General features: G+C 42.1%; 3 protein-coding genes across 10 annotated transcripts in view; 2 read left to right on the top strand and 1 right to left on the bottom strand.

The window, feature by feature from the left end:
- NBEA (neurobeachin) overlaps nt 1–23,163 on the bottom strand; it is a 506,232-nt gene that overhangs the window by 139,263 nt on the left and 343,806 nt on the right. For all 8 annotated transcript variants that reach the window (XM_061457520.1, XM_061457513.1, XM_061457519.1 and 5 more), the window contains one exon: nt 18,019–18,155. In XM_061457520.1, coding sequence (XP_061313504.1) covers nt 18,019–18,155 — 137 coding nt within the window. The remainder of the gene's footprint in view (nt 1–18,018; nt 18,156–23,163) is intronic.
- On the top strand, nt 11,380–13,159 carry LOC133271462 (nascent polypeptide-associated complex subunit alpha, muscle-specific form-like). The gene is made up of 2 exons (XM_061457522.1): nt 11,380–11,902; nt 12,106–13,159. The coding sequence occupies exons 1-2, from the start codon at nt 11,685–11,687 to the stop codon at nt 12,380–12,382; spliced, it is 495 nt and encodes a 164-aa protein (XP_061313506.1). The 5' UTR covers nt 11,380–11,684; the 3' UTR covers nt 12,383–13,159.
- MAB21L1 (mab-21 like 1) lies at nt 13,717–16,133 on the top strand. Its single transcript, XM_061457521.1, has one exon. The coding sequence runs from the start codon at nt 14,195–14,197 to the stop codon at nt 15,272–15,274; it is 1,080 nt and encodes a 359-aa protein (XP_061313505.1). The 5' UTR covers nt 13,717–14,194; the 3' UTR covers nt 15,275–16,133.

Below are 23,163 nucleotides of genomic sequence, written 5' to 3' on the forward strand. Positions count from 1 at the left end.
TGGAAATGAACAAAATTAATGCAGCTTACAAAGGAAAATAGCACAGAGAATGAAACTACCACTGCAATTCCAAGCTTTGGGATGGCCACATTTTGCTCTGACACAAATCTTGCAGAGGCTGACTAAAATGAGACATAAGTTCATGCAAAGAAAGTTAGTCAGCACAAAAGAATGATACGTAAGCATCACTGACCCAGCTACATCTGATATAATTAGCATCATTGTTTTAGCTAGTGCTTGATTTGGACCATTAATCTTAAATACTTTATGAAATATTTAAAATTATATAGAACAGATGTACTCTGACTAAACATGAATAGATTACTCAGCAAACAAAACTACACCTGGCAACTGCAGTATTTTAATAACACAAAAACATAATTCCAGCTAACTATTCTTTAAATATTTGACAATCTTTCTCCAAGGAAAACAACTGCTCATTTTTAGGCATTTTCTAATATACCAGTCACTGTAGCTTGTCACGGTCCTTTGACACAAAACAAACAAAACTCCAGAAAACCTTAAAAACCATGCAATATACTGGTTTTCATCTGCGATGAGTATCCTACCTAAGGATTTCAATGATAAGCATGCATTCTAAATTCAGCAAACCTGGCATGGTAAGCAGCTAATATGTGTGCTATCCCTGAAGTCAAAACTATCACAATTGTATCGTCAGTGAACCCAAACCCAGGTCAGATTTCATATTGCCATAAATCATTGTGTGAAGATTGTCCTCAGAACATGCTTTTATACATGAAAGAAATCCAGAACAAAGAACAAAGCTAAACATCCTTGCTGCCACAGTCCAAAACCAAATTCTGTTTATTTAAAACAACTTAAGCATAACTGCTACATTATGATACAATTGTTCTCAGCAAGGCAGCCAGTGGTATGTTTCTCCACACACATTACATACACTTACATTCACACCCATTATATGTACAGCTTCTCTCTAATGCTTTTACCTTCTGATGGTTATCATCTTGGGTACATAACAAATGCAAACTCTTACCAGAAGAACATTACACACAAATTCAGGTGCAAGAATGAAGTAACTGGCAGACCTGTCCACTTTTAACTTCTTGGTTGTGAGAATAAAAATCAGTTTGAAATTTTGTTTTATTTCCTTCTTTTTTCTACTGAAAGTACTGATTTTGAAAAATGCTGTCGGTACTACAAACTTCACTGCTGGAACAGGTTAGGGCACCGGCAAACTTCAGGTCTGCTGGTGACTCTATCCTCTTGCTTAACATGCTAGCTGAGGAATGTCATCTTATACAACTCTGAGAACTAGTGATACCTTCTCACCCATCATGCTTCTAATATTGTCTTGAGCACACCCCAGGTTGTTTTTGCAAAAACAGATTAAAACAATGACTCATTCTCAGTAAAACTATTTTTCTGCTCATGCAGCTAGTATGTGAACTATATTTTATAAGCATTTGTTTTCCAACCTCACAAAATGCTTTTTATGAAGTGTGTACCAAAATAAGTATTTATGTCTCTTCTCCCATTCCCACAACTGCTATATATTTTAACCCCCCTTTTTTTCTGTGAAGGAAAATTTTATTTAAGCACTAAAAACATATGATGATAAAATCTTTTAAATCTGGATACAGTTAGAGGGTGAAGAAGGGAGAAGCTGATAAAACTTATGACAGATATAATTGAAGACTATTATTACTGAACACTGATGCTGAGATATTTGTAAAATCATCCAGCCTGCTTGGATACCAGCAAATCTGGTAAATGAAGTGACAAACCTTGCAGCTTCTGTGTGCTCACTACTTCATGACTTCAGAGGTATGTTAGCATCTTGGAAAAAAAAGATTTTTAAAACCATGTTGGCAAACAAATGTATGGTGTACAAATGTACATCTTGTATATAGGATGAGTCCCACTGTCATTGAATTTACTTGCCTGAGAAACTGGTAAATCAAGACAAATTAGGGTGAGAATGGCGCATCTAAGGTTAAATAAAGGTTGACACCCAGGCATCAGTAATGCTATTTTTGTTGTTGCTTTCTGAAACCTGCAAAGCTACAAGGTATTTCCTTCCCAACTTTTAAATCCATCTTTCCACAAAATGTTATCAGAACAAAAATTGCACAATAAAGTCTGCTTTGCTAAAAGGTGTAAGGGGAACCAGACCTTAACTTACAGGGTTCAGAGGAACTCTGAGCCATTTAACAGCAGTACATCTAAGGGGGTTACTGCAAGCCTCAGAGGAGTAAACAACTAAACAAGAGTCATATTAAAGTCAATATCCCTAAAGTTACAGATCCCATTTATAATTTCAGTTCATCCCTATATTTTTAAACAGATGTACCCACACAATGTATTTGTAATTAGTCTGTGGTACATTGAATAGCAAATTTTCTCAGATGGACTCAATACCACATGCTCCCATACATGTCCAAAGCGGAAGGCACAATATAACCATTTTACAGAACTCTCAGGAATCAGACAGGAGCAGAATAAATCACTCTGTGAACAAGCTGTGTACCAGGCTTCATTAGTTATAATTACCCCCAAAATATGCTCAGCAGAATGCACGCGTGTCATTTGGGAGTGACACACAATAGAGTGGGCAACTTATAAACTCCTCCAAGCACAGAAAGAGTCCATAAAACAACTGGCTTGTGCATTTGGATTCATGTGATAACACCTCCTATTGCATAAGCCACCAGATGACACAGATGGGGCAAATCCAAACAAGGAACATTTCTTTTGTATAGGCATTGGACTTCATTTGATGCCTATTCAACCAACAAGCTGAGAAAGCTGACTATGAAACACGAGATCTTTGTCTTTTTTATTTCCCAGATAGTGCCACACTTGCTCAAAATAATGAAACATGTATAATTTTAAATACTTAGTATTGACTTAAAGAAAGAAAAACAAAGTGAAACAAAACAAGATGTTACATTTAACATACTTATGCATAGGCAAAACCAAACACTCTTCCCCAAACTTTAAAAGGAAACATTTCAAATATAATCTTAACCAGAATCTCCCTTCCATACATCATATTACCAAAAGAGGTAAGTACTGACTGAAGCTCTTTGAGAATGTATGCATCAGCAATCAGATCTATTCTTTTCTGGAGAAAAGAATATTGATTAATATTATGTTCATGGATCAGATTACCTTTCCTTTAATGATTATGACAGAACCAGCCACATTACAATTATTGCAACATTGATTCATCCCAACTTTGCTCTGTAAACGTTATCTTTTTTTTTCTGCTTCCTGCACTTTCTGCCAATCATAATAAATATTTTCTGTCTGGGACATTCCAGTCTCATACCAAACGCACATTTCTTCCTCCTACTTTTGTTACTTACTTCTTTACATCCATATACCATAGTGTTTCTCGTCTTTTCATTAAATGCTTTTTCACACTTTTTCTGTAGTTTTCTATTACTGATCACTGTATGGAGGTTTTATCATGTCAAAATATTGGAGGTAAGTACTTGTTTACTAGGTTTTACTCAAAGAGAAGCATATTGATATACAGTCCACTGTATAGAGTGATTTAATGGCAAATATAACATGCAAGTTAAACATGCTCATATATGCCAGTATCTGACTATAAACACAGAAATATATATTGTTTGGATGTTACATGTGTAGGTTACTGCATGTGTACACACATTGATATGAATGCCCATGTGTCTACTTACTTCTATATTCAAGTATATAAATGCATACAAATAGACCCACACAAAAATACATACACATGTATGTGCACGGGCTCAAAAAGCACCCTACACCTTTAGGTGGCACATACAGTTGCTTACAGCATGTTATGTTTCTGAGGCACTGTTAAGGAACTACCGTAATATCCTCACATCTGTTAGCTACTTCCAAGAAAGCCCAGAAAGTAACTCTAAAACTCTGACTGAAGAACATATTTAAATTACTAACTTAACATTACCCACATGACACTGAGTTCTGTGAAACCACTCATACCCACTCAGTTACTTTTATACAGCGAACACTAACTGAGGTTCATAGACTTATTCATAGACTGAGGTTTGTAGTGGTAACATGAATGGTCATGAAGAGAGCTCAGTATATCCACAATATGTGAGATCAGTTAAGGTCTATTATAAATAGCATCAGTTAACCTGTGATCTGCCAGATCCGTGCATCAGTAACACTGTGTGGATGTAAGCAAGGACAGAATTTGGCCCACTTGTCCCCATTTCTCTGTAACGCAACTGAGAGGTCAGCGTCAGTATTCATGTATTCAGCACCAGCAAATTCCATATAATGCTCACAGGCTCAGTGGCAGCAATTTCCTATTTTTATACATCAGAGAAGCATGAACAATTTGCAAATATAAGCTGCTGTGGTATTATTTGAAGTCACCACCTTCTTCTTTTCTTTCTTTTTTTTTCCTTTTTAAAGAAAGAGATATTGAAACCATCCCAGCTAATAATTTCATTCTGACACTTGAGTTTAAAAGGTTAAGTTACTATCTGAAGAAAGGTAATCTGACTGCCTTTCATAGCAGCCTGCAAGCTCTGCAATCTGCATAGAGAGGGGCATTTGTCATCATTAGCTGAGCAGTGACAGCTGGCACCTAGGGTGTCCCAGATTCTAGAAGTGGCAAAGGCACTCTTTTACCTTAAGTTGCCATTAAGTATAGCATGCTTCTAAGGAGCAATATTTTCTTTTTGTTACAGAGCATGAAATAACAGCAGTGAATGCATCTTCACCATGGAGAAGCAGCTGATACACAATTAGCAGTTGCCTTTAGACAACAAGACACCATGTTTATCATATTAGCAAACATCCAATTCATGTCACTTAAAAGTAACTACAATTGGCTCAAAATTAGGGCACTATATTTTCCTTCAAAGATATTTCAGGCTGATTGATTTGTAAATTGTGTTTATGGACATGACAAATCGTGAATAAAACAGAGTTTTTAACAAGAGGTATAGTAACGTCACTTCAAGCTAGGAAAGCCTAATTACTTAAAACAGACAGGTTATTAGATATAGGGGAAAAATAGTCCTACACTGGCATGCAAGATAATGCATTACATTAATGTTTTGAAAGAATACCTGCTGGAGCACTATTTTAATAGCAGCATTAGAAACGTATATTCTTACAGTGTATTTAAAAGCTGTTTGCTGCCTTTATTTTTTTTCCAAAACACTTCCATGAGATTTTGTAAATGTATTCATCATATTTAAGAGCATATTTAATAACTGGAATGTGCAAAAGTGTATGAAAGAAGTAGTTTTCATACTACCATCATTTATTCAATCTATGAAAGACTGAAGAAATGGTTTATAAACATTAAAAGACCCCGATATGTTTCCTTTTATAGAAACAAACCACAAACCTAAAAACTAATATGCCTTGACATTAAAAACCAACAACTCAAAAAACAACCAGCAACAAACAAACCTAATTTTTTTAAAAAGGAGGAAAAAAAAAAATTGATTTCTCCAGTCTCTCAAATTTGGAACCATAATCCATAATGCTAGATTTTGCATTATTATGTAAACTAGTTTTTCACAAATAAAACTAATTTTTGTGTTAATGTAAAATCTATGCAAATACACGCAGTCATTTATCAGAGAAGCTGACAAGCATTCCATATTGGAGAGGGAAAATGAAACTGCCTCAAGAATAGAGGCAATTAATTATTTCTGTATTTTCTCTTCCTCTGTCTTGAGGCACAAAAGTTATCCATCCAGTTAAAACAGCAAATGAAATAAAGAGATTTTTTTTTTTTTATTTAAACACATATGGCTTTTGCCTGCAATACTGATCACCACAAGGTCTACAGATGCCCGTGGCTAAATTGTGCACTGGCAGATGCACACAAGGGAAAACTGTGTTAATGCAGCGTGGTGAACAAAACAAATGAAGAACTGAATTTGGGGGCATGAGTGAGAGAGGACTTCTTTTACCCCATCGAGATATACAGTTTGCCTACCAAGACTGGATTAGGTTAGTTATAAATTTAACCTGAAAAGTTTTTTTTCACCCCCTATGTCAAAAATCTGAATAGTACATGCAGAAGAAAACGCACATACAGATCCACACAATTTTTTAAGGTACAGATTATAAATAATGGGCTTGCCAAGATAAATGGTTATATTATTTCATCCTTACAGTTAAGGACTAATAATACATAATGAATGTACTCACATAATACACTGAGAAAACTGTTGTCCAACATACTTGCTGGAATTTTTTACTTCCTTAAAGAAGTAATGCCTTGAAGTATGGCTGAAAATTATAAACATTACGGCACAACCTAGCACATGCATATACTCTCTGTGCTTCAGAGGGCTAATAAGAGTTCCACACTTGTTAATTGTTCCTTGTGATAAGGTTATTAAAAAAAAAAAAAATGAAGCCAAAATTAGCCAGTTCATTACTGAAAATAATCTGTACATTCACTTAAAATAAAATAGAATTATGTTGATCACAGTAACCTCTCTCTTAATAGGCCTGTACATACTGCATAACTTTAAAATCACCACTGTAATGACCACATAAAAAGTAGTAAAGAATATATTTGCAGTCCATTTTTTACACATATTTTGAGCATGTCACACAAGTAAATCCACGCTAGTAAAACCAGAATTGATTAAAAACAAACAAACAAACAAACATTTTTTTTCTGAAAATTCTCCTTTAGTTTTACAAAATCATTATTCTGTATCAACTGAAAATGTGTATAAAGATGGTTCAGAAGTGCAAAAAACCAAAGATATCTCCTTTGCCTCACCTAAAACTAAAGAGACTTAAGAGAAAACATTGTCACTACCCTAACAGATACACCATCTTTTCTTTTTCTTCTTTTTGATGGTACTAAAGTATTACAAACAATAACATAACCAAAAGGCAAGATCTATTCCTACTATTAAGAAAAATCAATAGTAATATTTCTATAAAATAAACATATTTCATAAGCATCTAGTATTTATTTCAACAATTTTGAGATTTATGAAATTACAGGACCACATGTTATTTCTGTAGTCTTTCTCATTTCAATGACACTAGCCCTAAGCTGCAAGGGATCTAATTCTGTATATTGTGTCCTAGAGATAGGCTAAAAAAATGGTAGGGAAAAGTAGGAAGGTCAGTAGGTAATCTAGGTTAAATTTTTAAACCCAAGTAAGAGGAGTACTAGAGTAATTTGCTGTTCTTAATAAAAGACTCGATTCTCCCCTAGATAAAATATTACTCTCTATAATGACAATGTTCCACCAGCTCAGAAAAAAAAAACGTTCAGAGTAGTGGCAGGAAAGCCAATACATTTTAAAGGCCAGAAGAATTAAGTATCAAGTTTTTTGTGAAAAGATCTCTCCCCTTCTTCCTTAAATACTAAGTTTGTTGATACATTTCTACTACAGTTACAGTTAGCATATTTTTAGAAACAATGAATAAGTGGTTTTAGTATTTAGGTTGCTTGTATTTAAGCCTGTTAAAAGATTCTGTACCTTTTGCAAGTTATAGAAATAGTCCTAAATATGCCAAAGTACATGAAAAATACAGTTAAATAGAGATTTTTGAAAGCCTAATCTTTCACTCATTTCTCTGAATGCCCTCACCCTCTTCATAAAGCTTTAGAGCAGATTGGGGAAAGCATTTTTGTGGGAGCATCTTGTTAAAATATGGACAAAACCGCACTGTCATTTCTCAAGAAGCAAATTCAACACTATCGCTAGAACACAATGAAATTAATGAGGAAGTTCTGCTTGAAAGAAGACTAGATATTTGGGCCAAAAAATGTACTTCCTTGACACCACATGTACTTAATGCATTAGGTATTTTAAAGGCTTACTGTATTTCATCCAATTGAAAAGTTAACCTCAGAGTGTTATCCCACTTTGGCCCTGATCCTGAAAATAACTGCTCGTGCACTTAACTGTGAGCCTAAAGAAGCCCGTGACCTCACCAATACCAGCTGAATGTTTCACTAGCCACGTGTGCATTGGAAAGACCAGGGTCTTCATAAGGTTCAATGAAATGTATTAATCACTGGCAACCAACTCACTCAACTCCTTCCTTCACCGCTATTTGGAAAGAAAATATCAGAGAGCTATACACTACATTAAAAAAAAAAAAAGTCTGCACTGAAATATGTTAGGCATGTCTTTTTACAGCTAAATCAAGATAAAGTGAGTTACACAGGTAATTTACCATACCTATGCTACTATAAGGGGAGAGGGCAAGTTTTGGTTTGAGTTAGAGGGATTTAACATGCCCAAAGCTTTGGCAGCACGAAAATTAGCAATAAACACCTAACATGACAAAATGTATGCGAAAAGATGGTGCTTATTTATAGCTTTATATAAGTTAGTGCTCAAGGATGCTAAGCAACATCTTTTCCGCTGATTCCAATAGCTCTAGCAGCTATCTACAAGATGATGTCTTTTAGTTTGCTAATCAAGATGAAACCAGCTTACATAAAAACACCAGTCACAAAAATAAGTGTCTTCAAGACATAGCAACCTCCCATGTTGACTGGGCTAATAAGATACTGGATTACTCATAAAATACAGCATGAACAAGCTGAGTGATGTCATAATTTATATAATGATGCATTTCAAATGCTCCCACACTTTGGTTCCGACTATTGCTCTAGTCCTTTCTCAAACTGTATCCTAGGGCTACAAGTTACCAAGGGGAAAGGTTAGCTTAGACATGAAGTCTTGGGAAGCTGCTCATCCAACACTTACAGCTTTATTTTCAAGGTCAACATTGAATATTTTCAGTCATTTAATCATATACGGGATGAGAGAGTAATGAGAGTTCTGCAGTGTTGGATGACCCACTACAGATGTAGTAGATTAAAAGGTGCTAATCCCCACTGATTCCACACTCCCCCCACAGTTCAGCAGAAAAGAGCATTCTCCAAGCAGATTTAAAAAAAAAAATAAAATTAAAAAAAAAAAAACAACCAGTGCTGACTGCTTAAATAAAACACTATACCTTAAGGAATGCCTGGCTTCGGAGAAGCTGATGGAGAAGTAAACCAAATGAATAATTCAATGCATTTTTTCCCCTGCTTGAATGTTTCCGCAGTTCTAGCTAAATTACAGTTGTGAAACCTCCATGCTTACTTTTGAGGCACAACGTTTTATATAAAACAAATCAATTACTGTTTTTTCCCTTAACAGACTGCAGATTAGAAGAATTTAAATCATTAACAGTTCATCCAAAAGACCTAGGATGACTAAGTCCAACAGTACTGCAAACTATTTTCATGTTATATAAAAATTGATGATTTTTATTACCATTATTTTTAATTGGAAGAGAATACATGCACACATTTAGCACTAACGAATGGTACCTGTGTACTGTAAAAAGTAGCTACATCCCATTTTTAAAAAAGAATAAAAAACATTTGCAGAATATTGTAGATAATGGAAGAAAAATGTTTGCATACCAAATTACACAGAAATTTATACACGTTTATTAAAATTGCACTTTTGCAAATACTATAGCAACTTGCATTTAAACTTTTCACTTGCTCCTAAATTTGAATGTGGAGGCAAAAAGTAAACTACAAAATAAGAATACAGAAAACCACAGGTACTATCAACTTCTATCATCAAAAATTTATGCTGCCTATTTTATATAACGTGACACTTAAAGCAAACTCGGCACAAATATATGTCTTTAGTTTTCCTACTTGGAAAAAAGTAAATTTATTGTTGCTGGCAGGATGATACGGATGAAATAACCAGTATGAATTCAGGAGGGAAGGGGAGAAAGAAGAGCCAAGAAATCAGATACATTCAATGAGCCTTCAAACTCACTTCACCAGTAGGGATAAATAATTTAATCAACTCGGCTTCATTTTTTTCCTGGCTCCCTAGTGCAATAGGCAGATATTAAAAAATAAAACTTTAAAATTCATGAGCAGTTGTGTGTGGAATAACCATCACTATATCATAAGAAATATAAAGTGATATCAGTGCAAGCACTTTGTGCATATATGCATCTGCATGTGCATTTTAACTCCACTTTTCACCATATGAAATTATTGGTGAAATTTATATATGGCAGTGTTCTTTTTTTCTTCTCTTTCATTTTCAAATCCCGTTTGAGGGGAGTGGGTGAGTACCTGCAGTCAAAGATTTTCAACATCATTTGGCTAACGTGAGCACTATCTGACAAGGCACTGCAGTTTGAAAGATGGGAACTCAGCAGCAGAGTTCCACAACTACTGTTATAGTACCCCTAATTAGGAGTAAGTATCTAGAAAACAGTAATTTGGTAAAAGTCACCCATATCATATGGTACCATTATCATGACAAATGATCAACCATCATTTTAATGAGGTGATTTTAATCCGAATTTTCCAAAACAACTCAGTACATATAAAAATAGAACTCAGTGATGAAAAGGTGTTCTTTCCTTTGTTATTTATGAAGGACATATTGATAACTACAGAGAAAAACTAACTGCAGTAAGTGGTCAGAAGCTTCGAAAATATTCATATTTTGTGTCATATTTACTCAAACAGATAATAATTTTCAGAATCTAAACCAAATCACCGACTTCTTGTCATGTTAAACGATCGAGTCACCTAAGCAGTCACATTTCAGGGGTTGACTGGTGTCAGCGATGCCTAAATCCACAAATCTCCAAACTATCAAAAGTTTATTGTGTACACGTGAAATGAAACGACACAGTGAAGTCAATAGCAACCTTCTCTGCTACACATCGCCCAGCCAAAACTAAAGCTAGTGTTTCCCATAGCCACCAAGGTACAGTAAATACATATAACCTGCATTACTTGATACCGTAAATTGATCTTAGCATTATACACTGAAAGCTCTGACTTAGGATATGACGTAATTTAAGTTAAATTAATTTTGCCACATTATGAAAATTAAGCTTTCTGACACCTTAAAGGTACGACCTGTCGCCTTTTGCCTGCAGCAACTGGATTCACCGAGATAAGACCACAGAGCAAAAATAAAACCTCTCCGAAATGCTGCCACCCCCAGCGTGCAGCGCCGGTGCGGCCGAGGGGCTGGGACGGCACGGGGAGGGATGGGGAGCCGAGGGGATGAGGAAGGGATGAAGAGACGAGGGGATGGAGAGGGATGGGGCACCATGTGGTTGGGGAGGGATGGGGAGCCGAGGGATTGAGGAACCAAGGGGCTGAGGCCAGGATGGAGAGCCTAAGCGCTGGGGAAGGGCTGGGGAGCCCAGGGGCCGCCGCAGGGACGGGCTGTTCACTCGGCGGAGATGGGCGGGAGGCACAACCTTTTTTCCGGCAGCTCTAACTTTCGTTTTGACATCGCTGCGGTATGTAACCTCGCAGAAAAGGCGCTTTTTCTTATTTAAACAGGAAAGAAACCACCCCGGACCAGGCAAGGCTGGAGATTTCGCGATGGCCGGCTCCGGGACCGAGCGGCCGCCGCCGCACCAGGGCAGCAACCAGGGCCTCAGCCAGCACCGCCGCAGGCATCCCCCGCCCCACGAAGTCCCCGGGACCCGCCCGCCAGAGTTAGACCCAACTTCGCCGCTTTTCCTTCCTCCGCACACCCCGCCCGTCCCCTGCTCCGACGAGCACCGCACCCGCATCTGAAGGCAGGGCGCGACCGGCATCGCCCCCGGCCCCGAGGGGCGGGCGGGGGAAGGAGGGGTCGTCTGAGCCCCATCGGCGGGGGCAGTAGGGCGGGATGTGCGGAGCCGGCTTGGTGCCTCCCCCTCCCCGCCCGCCGACGGGGCCTGCGGCGGTGCCACCGAGCCGGCTGCCGGGGAGGGGGGCGATGGCCGTCCCCAACCCCACCGCGTCAGGTTCCCCGTGCACCTGGGGGCAGCCGCCAGTAAGAACAGCGGGGGGACGGCGGCGGCGGGGAGGCGCCGGGCTGTCCCCTCCGACCCAGCCAGGAGCCCCGTAAGTGCCTGCTCGGGGAAAGCGGGGGCAGCCCAGGTCCCGGGCGGCGGCTCGGAAGGCCCCGGGGCCGGTGCGGTGTGTCTCCACTGCCGGCGGCTCGGTCGCGGCCGGGGCAAGCCACGTGTGCCGCGCCGCCTGGCCGGGAAACTACCCGGAGGAGGGAGAAGAGCTGGCAGGAAACCAGCTCCTCTTCGCCCGAATAGCCAGAAAGCGGCCGCCTCTCCGCCGTCGGCAGGAGGGGCTGCGGCCGGGGAGAGGAAAAGCTGCTTCGGGACGAGCTGTCACCTGCAGTTCTTCAGCGTGGCGCCCCAAGACAGCCCCAGCCCTACTTCACGAACGAGCAGAAAATTATTCCCGCATCAGCTTCCTCCTGGGAAGTGGCACGGGGAGCACCCGTATAAACGCCAGACCGAGCGAGCCAAGCACAAAATCAGAAATTCTCCGATATGTCCAATAAAGTTGGTCTTATTAATACGGTGAATAAATGTGAAATGTTCTTTGTGGTATGACTTCTCCTTATATATGCCTGTGACAGTGACTTTAAGAATTAGTAATCGGGCAGTGGATTCAAGATTCCAGGCGATTAAAAGCTTTGCTCTTGTGTATAACACACACATACATTTATAATTAAGGATTCATTTTAAGTGAAGCTCGGTAAATGCTGCAAAGCAGAAGACTTTGCCACTCCAGCTTATTTGCAAATAAAGGTCCCGGTTCCTAACACTTAAAGTACTGAAGGCAAAATTTGCTAATTACGCATCAAACACACGAAACCCCAAACTGTCAGATTCGTAGCATGCCAGCATGTATGCAGTCGCTAGCATGCCTCCCGTGTGCACATTTACTAAACGCAGCTTGCTAGCAGAGCTCGCTATACGATAAATCGTTCGAGTTTGAAATTAATAGATACTTATAGTGGCGCCTCAAAAAGCAGCTGAGCATCCACTCTTCACAATATATCGGAGTGCTATTCGGAATATAAAAACAAAGCTAAGAACTGGCAGATGAGATTTACCGTTCATATCTGCTGTATTTCTGGAGGAAACGTGAAAAAGACCTGACAAATAAGTTTAGCGATTGATTCTCCCTTGCGAGGTACAAACACAAAAAGCCAGGCAGAAGCAATGCCGAAATGCATTAAGCCTCAAAATCGATTAGAGCCCGTCAGAAGATCTTTTAGAACAATACAAATCGAGGACTTTTGCGTGATACTTTATTCCAAAGGACACTAAATTTGCCGTGAATCTGCTGCCTTCTTCACTGACCGATTCACGAGAGGAAAAAAAAAACCAAGAACTTCTCTCTTGCTGTTAGAGGCTACTATCAGGAGAAAAGGACAGCGTGATGTGCTGCCGAGTGTGAGTCAATGACCTCGCAGGAGCGAGCCCGGTGTGTGGCTCCCGAGGTGGGGGATGCCCGGAAATACACCTGCACCCGCGCCGCGGCCAGGGGAGGCACGGCGGGCGCACTGCGGAGCGGCACCCTTCTGCCGAGTCCCTTCGAAACGTCAATACCCTGCACGTTACACCCCAAGGAGAGCGATTTCTCCCGGTTTCCGAGTGCACAGATGATCGGCGAGGTTTTTCAACCAGTAACCTTCTACCTCTCTATATGTGCCTGTGTGCGTGTGTGTGTATACATATCTATCTCCGAGAGAGGGATTAATTAGCCGGGTTTGAGCTGAAAGAGGCTGCAGTGACGAGCCCAGTGGCGATTGGCCGCCCGCCTGCCTGGCCCTGCCTTTATAATTTCCACACGAGTGCATCTGGGCTCTTATACAAACCAACAGCCAGCTTCTTCTGACATATACACACACACACGGCACTTTTTTCCCCCCACCACCATCTGATTAACCACCCTGCATACACACAGTGATTACTACGGGAAAACATAAATAAATACGAAGAGGTTTTATTATTTTGACTACTGGAAGCCTCACTGTGCCTCACTGCAACTTTTGTTTTTCTTGCTGCGGGGGAAGGTGCAGCTCTCGATGCTTTCCTCTCACTTACGGACCCTTTAAAAAAAGGGGGAGGAAAAATATCTCCCCCTCCAGTCCCCCGCCCCCCAACCCCCCCTCCCCGCCACACACACTTCAAGACGGCTGATCTAAAAAAGCAGGAAGAGAGCATCTGAGGAGCAGCAGCCCCGGCGCATTTTGAAAAACATTTGTTACATTTCAGAGTGCGGCAGCCTGTTATTCCTCTGAAGTTGGCTCCAGCCTTAGCAGCCGCATTGGATCCCACAGCCTATTGCGAGACTCCGGTATACAACCCGGATCTCTGCCCCAACATGATCGCGGCCCAGGCCAAGCTGGTGTATCACTTGAATAAATACTACAACGAGAAATGCCAAGCCAGGAAAGCTGCCATCGCCAAAACAATTCGAGAAGTCTGCAAAGTGGTGTCGGACGTGCTGAAGGAGGTGGAGGTGCAGGAGCCTCGCTTCATCAGTTCCTTGAACGAGATGGACAACCGCTACGAGGGGTTGGAAGTTATCTCCCCCACGGAGTTTGAAGTCGTGCTGTACCTGAACCAAATGGGGGTATTCAACTTCGTGGACGACGGCTCCTTGCCGGGCTGCGCTGTGTTAAAGTTAAGCGACGGGCGAAAGAGGAGTATGTCCCTCTGGGTGGAGTTCATCACGGCGTCTGGCTACCTCTCCGCTCGCAAAATCCGGTCCAGATTTCAGACTCTGGTGGCTCAAGCCGTGGATAAGTGCAGTTACAGAGACGTGGTAAAGATGGTGGCAGACACTAGCGAGGTGAAGCTGAGGATCAGGGATCGGTACGTGGTGCAGATCACTCCGGCGTTCAAGTGCACGGGGATCTGGCCTCGGAGCGCTGCCCACTGGCCGCTCCCCCACATCCCCTGGCCGGGACCCAACAGGGTGGCCGAGGTCAAGGCGGAAGGCTTCAACCTCTTGTCCAAGGAGTGCCACTCTCTGGCCGGCAAGCAAAGCTCGGCCGAGAGCGATGCCTGGGTCCTGCAGTTCGCGGAAGCCGAGAACAGACTGCAGATGGGCGGCTGCAGGAAGAAATGCCTCTCTATCCTCAAAACCTTACGGGACCGTCACCTGGAGCTGCCGGGCCAGCCCCTGAATAATTATCACATGAAGACTCTGGTTTCCTACGAGTGCGAAAAGCATCCCCGCGAATCGGACTGGGACGAGTCGTGCCTGGGCGATAGGCTCAACGGGATTTTACTGCAGCTCATCTCCTGCCTCCAGTGCAGGAGGTGCCCGCATTACTTCTTGCCCAATTTAGACCTCTTTCAGGGCAAACCTCACTCGGCCCTTGAAAACGCGGCAAAACAAACGTGGCGACTGGCTAGGGAAATACTTACCAACCCGAAAAGTTTGGAGAAACTTTAGAGGGTAACTATAAAACCGGCCCTAACGACAAATCTGCTTATTTCCCGATGAAGTTTAACCTGCCTGTTCGAAAAGTCAAACGTTTCCATTTGACAATACAAATAATGTTCTCTTTCAAAAAGGAATATAGCTTAGGCTCTTCACAAAGAAAAACAACAGCAAATATCGTTCCTCTCTTATCTTGGTCACAATTTTGCAGTTCCCCGTGAAAGAAAAAAAAAATAAAAAGGAAAACAGTAATGATAAAAAAGTGTGTTACCTAGAAAAGAAAATTGGCCGTTATTTAACTTGATTGTGACCATTCAGCCTAGAAACGGTACCAATGGATTATAATAAACCCCAGTATTTTTATGTAAACCCTTTGTGAGTAAAAGCTATTTGGATATGCCACCTGAACAAACCCTAATGTACCTTTGATTTGTATCAAATATTGTGATCTCCCATTGTCTTTGAAATTGTGGATGTTGGTGTTTTGTGATTTGGTGAACAGAAGTTAAATTGCCATTTTGGATACTTCAAGGACATTTTCTGCTAAAGAGAAGATACCATTAAAAAAGGTAGATTTTATCATGGTACTTTTGTTAATTGTCTTTGGAAGTGTCTGAACTTAACAAGTTTACATTTTTCGTTTCATATATATTGCTTGTTCTATTTCTAACATTCCATAAATATACTTGAAATGTTATTTAAATATATTCAAAAGAAATTTGGATTCTGCTTATATAATAACGCTTGAATATTGGAGTTATATATTTGAAAATGCACTTGAAATACACTGGAAAATTACCTTTTGTGATTTAGATTTTAATTTCTGTTGCTGGTTTATTTAATTACAAGCTAATAAATGAAGTAAAATGCATATGGGTAAGCGTTTCAATATCGGATCAAGTTTTCTACTTGAAAAAACAGAGGCAGCTATGTTTTGTGAATTTTGCCTTCCTGTGCATAGTTGCTTAAACCCTGTAAAGCTGAAAACTTGGGGGCAGACGCCTGATTTTTGCATTTTTAATAGTTTTATAGAACAGGGAAATATTGGTGCTCCAGACACACCAGAATTTAGAAGAATGCATCTCCACATGACCATCAGCATCTGTCAGACACCGATGTTGTTATTCATGCAGTAACAGTTTTTTCAGCCGTCAGAAAAGAAATCTGTTTTCGAAAGGTTTACTATATGGCACTGATGTGTTTCTGTTCGGTGACGAGCAAAGCTGAGGAAACACAACGTATCCCTTCAGTAGCCAGTGTACCGAGTAAGCCAAGCAGTAAACCTGATAAAACTTATGTTTTTGCACAAGTAGTAATAAAGAAGAAAATAAAATTTATAGGTGAAAGGTTCAAGCCGGCACCAATAAAGTGAACAATATTACTTCTGACCTACAAATCCGTTATGAATGTGATAAGATTGCCAGTTGTACTCCTAGAAATCAAGCCCCTGCGCTCCCAGGGCATTCTGAGGGAATAACGTGTGTGTGGCTACAGAACTGCAAGCGATCCAACATTGCCTCTCCGTACCGCAGCGCCTGGTCCTTTTTACTGCGCCTTTCTTAAAACGGCTTTAAAATCAAAACGCAGAATCACAACGCGGAATCGGTTTAGTTCCCTGACAGTCAACAAGTGCTGAAAGAGGCCGATCGCCTGTGTAACACCCACTAGCAACTGTTTCCAGTGGGAAATATTTCCCTAACGAAATCGTTATCCCAAGTGATTCTGACAGTTGTTTTTTGTTTTGTTTTTTTTTTTTTTCCCCAGCACTGCAAAGAAAGTTCAGAGTTTGAGAAATTATTCGCAAAAGAGAAATCGCTATATTATAAACATATTCAGACGAGGTCGCTAGAATTTTCTTGGAAATTATTTCTGATATTTCTTCAGGAAAACCAAAACCCAAACAAACCAGAGGCACCTCCCCATTTTTTTCTCTTCTAACATTTCCCAGCGCAGTAACAGCGATAAGGCTAAAAAAGACCCTGTAACAGACGGCCCCTCCGCACCCCCTGACCCCCCCCCCCCCCCCCCCCCCCCGCGGCAGCCCCCGCTCCGCGCCCGCTGGAGGAAGCCACGGAAAGGTTTCCGCTCCAGTCACGCACCCCTGCTTTGCGGCGGCTGGGCTGGAGGCTTCCGCGGAGGGGGGAGGAGGCGCTAGAGAACTGGTAGTAGTAAATGACTTGAGAAAAAACCCAGAGCTTTCCCAGGAATCAAGTCTTGGGCACATGCCTATTTCTCTTTTCCTTTTCCTTCTTTCGCCCCCCCCCCCCCCCCCCCCCGAAAATCAGCATGAACTTGCATTTCAGCAGTCAGAGTGTTTACAAAATGCGCCGTATTTTCTTACACGGAAACTAACGTTCTTGAAATAACGGGATTCTACGATATCCTCGGAAGGGCAAAAAAACCGCTGTGCCTCGGAAAGGCTGAGGGCTGGGACTGGGGCTGGGGCTGCTGCTCTCTCCAGGGATTTCAGAGCAATTGGCTTAACTGCTAAATCTGACCACGTTCATACAAAGGCACCGAGCGAAAGGCTGTTGGAAAACGCGCACGCTGAGTAACAGAGGATTTAACATCATTAATACATTGCGCTTTTTTTTTTTTTTCTTTAAATAAAACGCAGCGAGAGGCGGCAGACGGGAGTCTGGAGCGGGGGGAAGGGCAGCCTCGGCCCACGTGTGCCGGGACCAGGACCGGGGATGGTCATGAAGACGGAGATGAAGATGAGGAGGGGGCCCGAGCCGCCCGCCGGCCGCACTCACCTTGGGGTCGATCTTCTTGAAGGCCGGGTCATCCTCGTCCACCTCGAAATAGATTTCCGTGGTGGTGATGGACAACGTCCCCTTGGCCACCACCACGGGGGCGATGAGCTGTGCCGGTGTGCTCAGGACCACAGGGCCTGCAAGGCAAAGCGAGGGTCAGGCTGGAGGCGCCCGGCCGGCCCATTCCCGGTGGCCCTTCCCCTCCCCTCCGCCAAGCCAGTGCCCGGCGAGCCCCCTCATAAACTCTGTTTGTAAACCCCCGTGTTCATTCCCCTCCTGCCCGCGGTCAGTGCTTTGAACTCCGTGGTCAGGACAGAGGCGAGTTTGTGAGCTCCGGGGTTGCGAGATAAATCAGCCAGCAGCGAAATTCAGAGGAGTTAGAGTGAAAAATAGCTGCCTTTTAGAAGTAGGTCCCTTCTCTTTTCATGCCCCTTTGCTCCTCGTTAAGAGTACCGCTGTTTATGTGCGATAGCGGCAACTCGTTTCACCCAGCTTCGACCTGAAAGCGATGGATTCGGGCCGTGGCGAACGGGCGGCAGAGCAGCCCCCGGCCAGCAGCCCCTGCCCACCACATCGGTTCTGCGGAGCCTGGGGACATTATTATTAACTCTGGGTCCAGAGTTCAACTCTAAAAGCATGGCGAAAAATTGTGGGGTTTTTACCTACTTCCATACCAAAAGCACGCAAAAGCTAGCATTGTTAAATATATTTACGGCACCATCATTTTTATTTCAGCTTGCTGCCACTTAATCCTCTTAAAATTACGGTAACAATATTTCGCTCAAATATATTCCATATCGAGATGCTTACACGGGCACTGAAGAGAGGGGGCTGGGAAAACCTATTATAAAAAGCAGATTCCTCCGCACAAATTGTTAGGGTTTAATTATGGGAAAAAAACCCCACAACCTTCTGCTTTAATGCAAAAGAGAACAGGAGGATCTTTTTTTTTTCCACCATCTTATCTTCGATACAAATGAAATCTACTGTTAAAGGTGACAGTGTCCATGTATAGGAAGCTCACTTGCTCTAATTAAAAGATTGAAAATAAACCACTTTTCAAGATTTAACCACTAAAGCGTGCAGGGTAATTTGTATACACATATATAAATACACATATCCACGTGCAGGCACACACACACATCTGATGTACAAATAATAAAGCCTCAGTACTGAGAAGCTACAGACATGACTGAAGCACCTTTTGAAAACTGGCAAACTGATTATCCCAGTGAATGCTAAAACGGGTTTGCTTGGTTTGTGCAGTTGAATTCTCCTGTGCCATAGAGAAGACCTTGCTCGGACAGCAGGGAGGGCCTGCAGGCCTCGGGCACCCATATCTCTGGGGATGACGGCTCTCCATGATCGGGGAGCCCAGTACAGTGGAGGTGAGCCCTGGGCCACACTTGGCACCCAGACCAAGGGCATGGATGCAACCTTTCCTCCTCCCCCAGTATCCCATATGCTTTACTACCAGCTCATGTAAGCGACACTTCCAATTACTCACTTAAACCAAATTAGTCCTGTATCAGCGCATCTGTCATGTTGTTAATATTTTACTTTACTGTAACACCCAATTTGAGCCCGTATTGCACAATGTTTTGCATTTATTCTGCAAAATAAATAAAGCGGAAGGCACGGGTTACCGTATATACAAAGGGAAGCTAAAGCGTGTAGTTTCAGTGACAGCTTTCAGCAGCCCAGTGTGGCAGGCTGGATAATATTGATACAAACTCTATTTTCTTTCATTTTATTGTTTTCCATCTCCTAATAAACCGGGGTAGCCTCTTGACCCTAGTCAGCTGATCAGAATCACACGCGCCGGGCTCGCTTTGCTGCTCCCCGTCTCTCCTCCATCTTCCCTCCCTCCCTCCCTTGGCGGTGAGGAAGGAGCCGAGCCGAGCTGGGCCGGGCCGGGGAAGCCCGGCTGCAGGCTCCGCAGGGCAGGGTGATCGATCCGAAACGCCGCGTTAAAGTCTCATCAATCTTCATCAAGGCTGCTCGAGTAATTACGCCCGATTCCCTTGTACGATTACAAGTGGATTTGGGTTTCTATTCCCCAGGCCCCCTTTCTTTGTGTTTACAGAAGGGGGGTCTGGGCAGAGCGCGGCTCTCTGCCCTGCAGAAGCACTTGCCTACTCAAGCACAGCGTCCCAGTCCCCCCTTCACCTTCCTTGAGCGCGGCCGGGAGCCGCCGCCCGGCGCAGCGCACGGTGATGGGCTCCCGGGCCTTTGTGCGGGAAGAAAAGCGCCTTCGGAAGATGCGTCGTGGAAACGACCCGATATTTTAGCATATTAAAGAGGCGTTTGTGGGCTTTGCTGAGCCCCAGAAGGAAGACCATCAATTTAATCCAATTACCTCTTTTCCCTGGTGCTGTGCGGCTAAAATAAAAATAAAGCCACTGCTCTTTAGTGGTCAAAAGGCCGAACACTACAACCTGACACCCAGGAGAAGACAGTAGGTGCCCCTAGGCTGGCCGCTGTGCTAGCGACAGGCACTCTCACACGGAGGAGGGTGCCGAGCTGCAAGGCAGGGGGCTGGGTGGGGAGGGAGAGGGGCCATTCACTTCTGAGCCCACTGCTGAATGCAGGGGAAATAGGGGATTTCTGGGTTCTTCCTCCTCCTCCTCCCGAAAAAAAGGCTCCGAGCTCCTAGACCGGTACCTTGACATCTGCGCCCCGTTCTGCTCAAATAACACCCTACATTTGTTGCAATGTAAACGTGTCAGAGGTGTTAAAACGCAACAAGGGATAAGCGTTATCGTACTTTCCAGATGAGAAAGCGTTTGATTCCCGCCCCCCCCCCCCTTCTCCCCCATTAGCAAAAAAGAAGCAGTGAGCATAATGAACAGTAGTCAAATTACAGGATTTCGGGGGACGGAGTGTTCCAACTAAGTTAAAAAAGTCTTTGCAGATTTTTTTTTTTCCTCCTGAAAGCACAAGAAAAAAAAAAAAGTCGGCATTAACATTGTCATTTTTACACTTGTCCTTTGGAAATCTCCAATTACAACTTCCAATTCCATAGCATGTTTAAGGAGCACAGAGTCTTTTTGTTGTAGCCTTCAGGGAGCAAGCCAGCCACTGAGAGAATACGAAATTAATCCACTACAGCTATAAAGAGAGAGGATTATGTTTTAATCCCCTTTGGGATAGTCTCTGGATTTTAAGGATCCGATATTAAAATGTTTACACAGAGCATAATCAAAATAGCGCAGATTTTCCATATGGCACCGCGCTATCGGGAAGCTTTGGGTCTCCTTCCTAACCTCAATTGATAATCTAATGGAAGAAAAGCCAGGCACACCTGAGCCAAGAGCCGCGGGACGGGCTCATTCGCATGCGGGAAAGATAACGAGCTCCGGCTACCAGCCTTGCCCGGCCCCTCGGCGGCGGCGAGCTGCAGTTTTCCAGGGGATGTAAATATTCATTACCAGGGCGGCTGCAGGGGCCGCGCCTCGTAGGGGCTGCACATGGGGCCGCTGCCGGGCGCTCCCTGGCGCTCCCTGCGCAGGTCAGGAGCCGCCGGCAACAAGGAGGTCATTCCTCTTCCAGCTCCGGAGTTAAAAAAGCCAACCTGTGGCTGCTCAGCTTCGCTAGATAGCTTGGGGGTTGTGGAGAGGACTTGTGTCCAGGGCGTCTGTCAGCTACTGGGACTCTAAGCAAGAGCATCTCTTTTTAAGGATCATTTCGTTGCCTCTTCCCAAGCTCTCTGAACCGGCCCACAGCAGAGAAGCAGAGACCTAACAAAGAAGTTTTGGCCTTAGAAACAGAGCAGAAATTACTTCAGACCCCACACCACAGGTCTTGTAATCTGTTCAGAGGGAGAGTTTTCTGCTTTTCCTGATCCCTGTGGTTGGCACATGTGATTCACATTTCTAAAATAAACGCTACTGCGCATATACTTTTAAAAATAATATTTTCCTTCCAAAAGTAAATGATCGTGGGATTAGAAGGTCCCAGTGAATAAAAGCAGAATGTAAACTCTCTCCTCCCCTCCGTTATTTTTTTGCTAAACAGAGTTCAGACCTTGTATTCAGTTGTTTTACTTGTATCCTAGCTCTTGTATTTTTCAAGTTGAAGTAAAGAAAATCGATACCAGTGAAAAGTTCTATCAGGTGAATGGGTTGGCTATCTGTTAAAGCAATACCAGTAAAATTTCACCTCTTACGGAAAATCAAATAAAATGCTATTTTGAATTTGTTATTTCAAACATTTTCATGAGCAGTCATTTTTAATTGTAAGAACTGAAGATATGTGATATTTATGAGCCCACAAATTACACCAGAGGTATATTTTCTGAGACAATTGAGCATAATTACTCCTAACTAGGATAAAATATATGCTTTTCTAGACTGAGTTCCAAAACCAAGCAGACTTAAACCATGGAAGACTTAAAAATCTAACTTTTAAAATAATATTTTGGTGATTATTTACACATTAAAAAATACTAGCTGAGAAAAAATACTTTGAAAACATATCTGATCAGCTTGACCAATTAAATTTTACAATTTACTGGTTATTCTGAAAAAAAATGTGAATATTGTCATGTGTAATTTTTAGCTGACACTTTTAAAACAGAAAACATATCAATCTTTTCTCATATACTGTTTAACATGGAAAATATAAAATGGATTAGCTGAAACTAATAAATTCACTATGTAAAATAGTTTGCATAAACTACAATTTGTAATTTGATATGATGCTTAAATAAGAATATTAAATATTAATACTAATAATAATAATTAAAAATCATTCACAAGGTACCTGAAATCAGACAACTGAAATTCCCTCAGCACTTTAAAGCCAAGTGTATTTGACACTAACTTGCATTTAAAATGACTACAAATCCTTGTAGTTGAAACAGGTTATACGTAACGCACACTCATGTACACCAACCCTGCAGTTTCTTGCAATATAAATCACATAGCAATACCACCAGAAACAGGTATAGGCACCAGAAGCCTTTGGGAAAAGCTCTGTAGTCAGAAAATGATTTCAACCAATTAACACCATTGATATAATACATGCACTGCCATGTAAATAACAAGCAAACAATGTAAGAGTCCTAAAAAACCCTATTTACAGAATTTAGGCTTTTTTTTGTTCCTATTGTCATCATAAATCTGATCCAAACTGCCTTTAAAA

The sequence above is a fragment of the Pezoporus flaviventris genome, unplaced genomic scaffold (assembly GCF_033815535.1).
Source record: "Pezoporus flaviventris isolate CSIRO_AGI_PZ_B2104156 unplaced genomic scaffold, CSIRO_AGI_Pfla_v1 ptg000025l, whole genome shotgun sequence".
In the NCBI taxonomy this organism is placed as follows: Eukaryota; Metazoa; Chordata; class Aves; order Psittaciformes; family Psittacidae; genus Pezoporus; species Pezoporus flaviventris.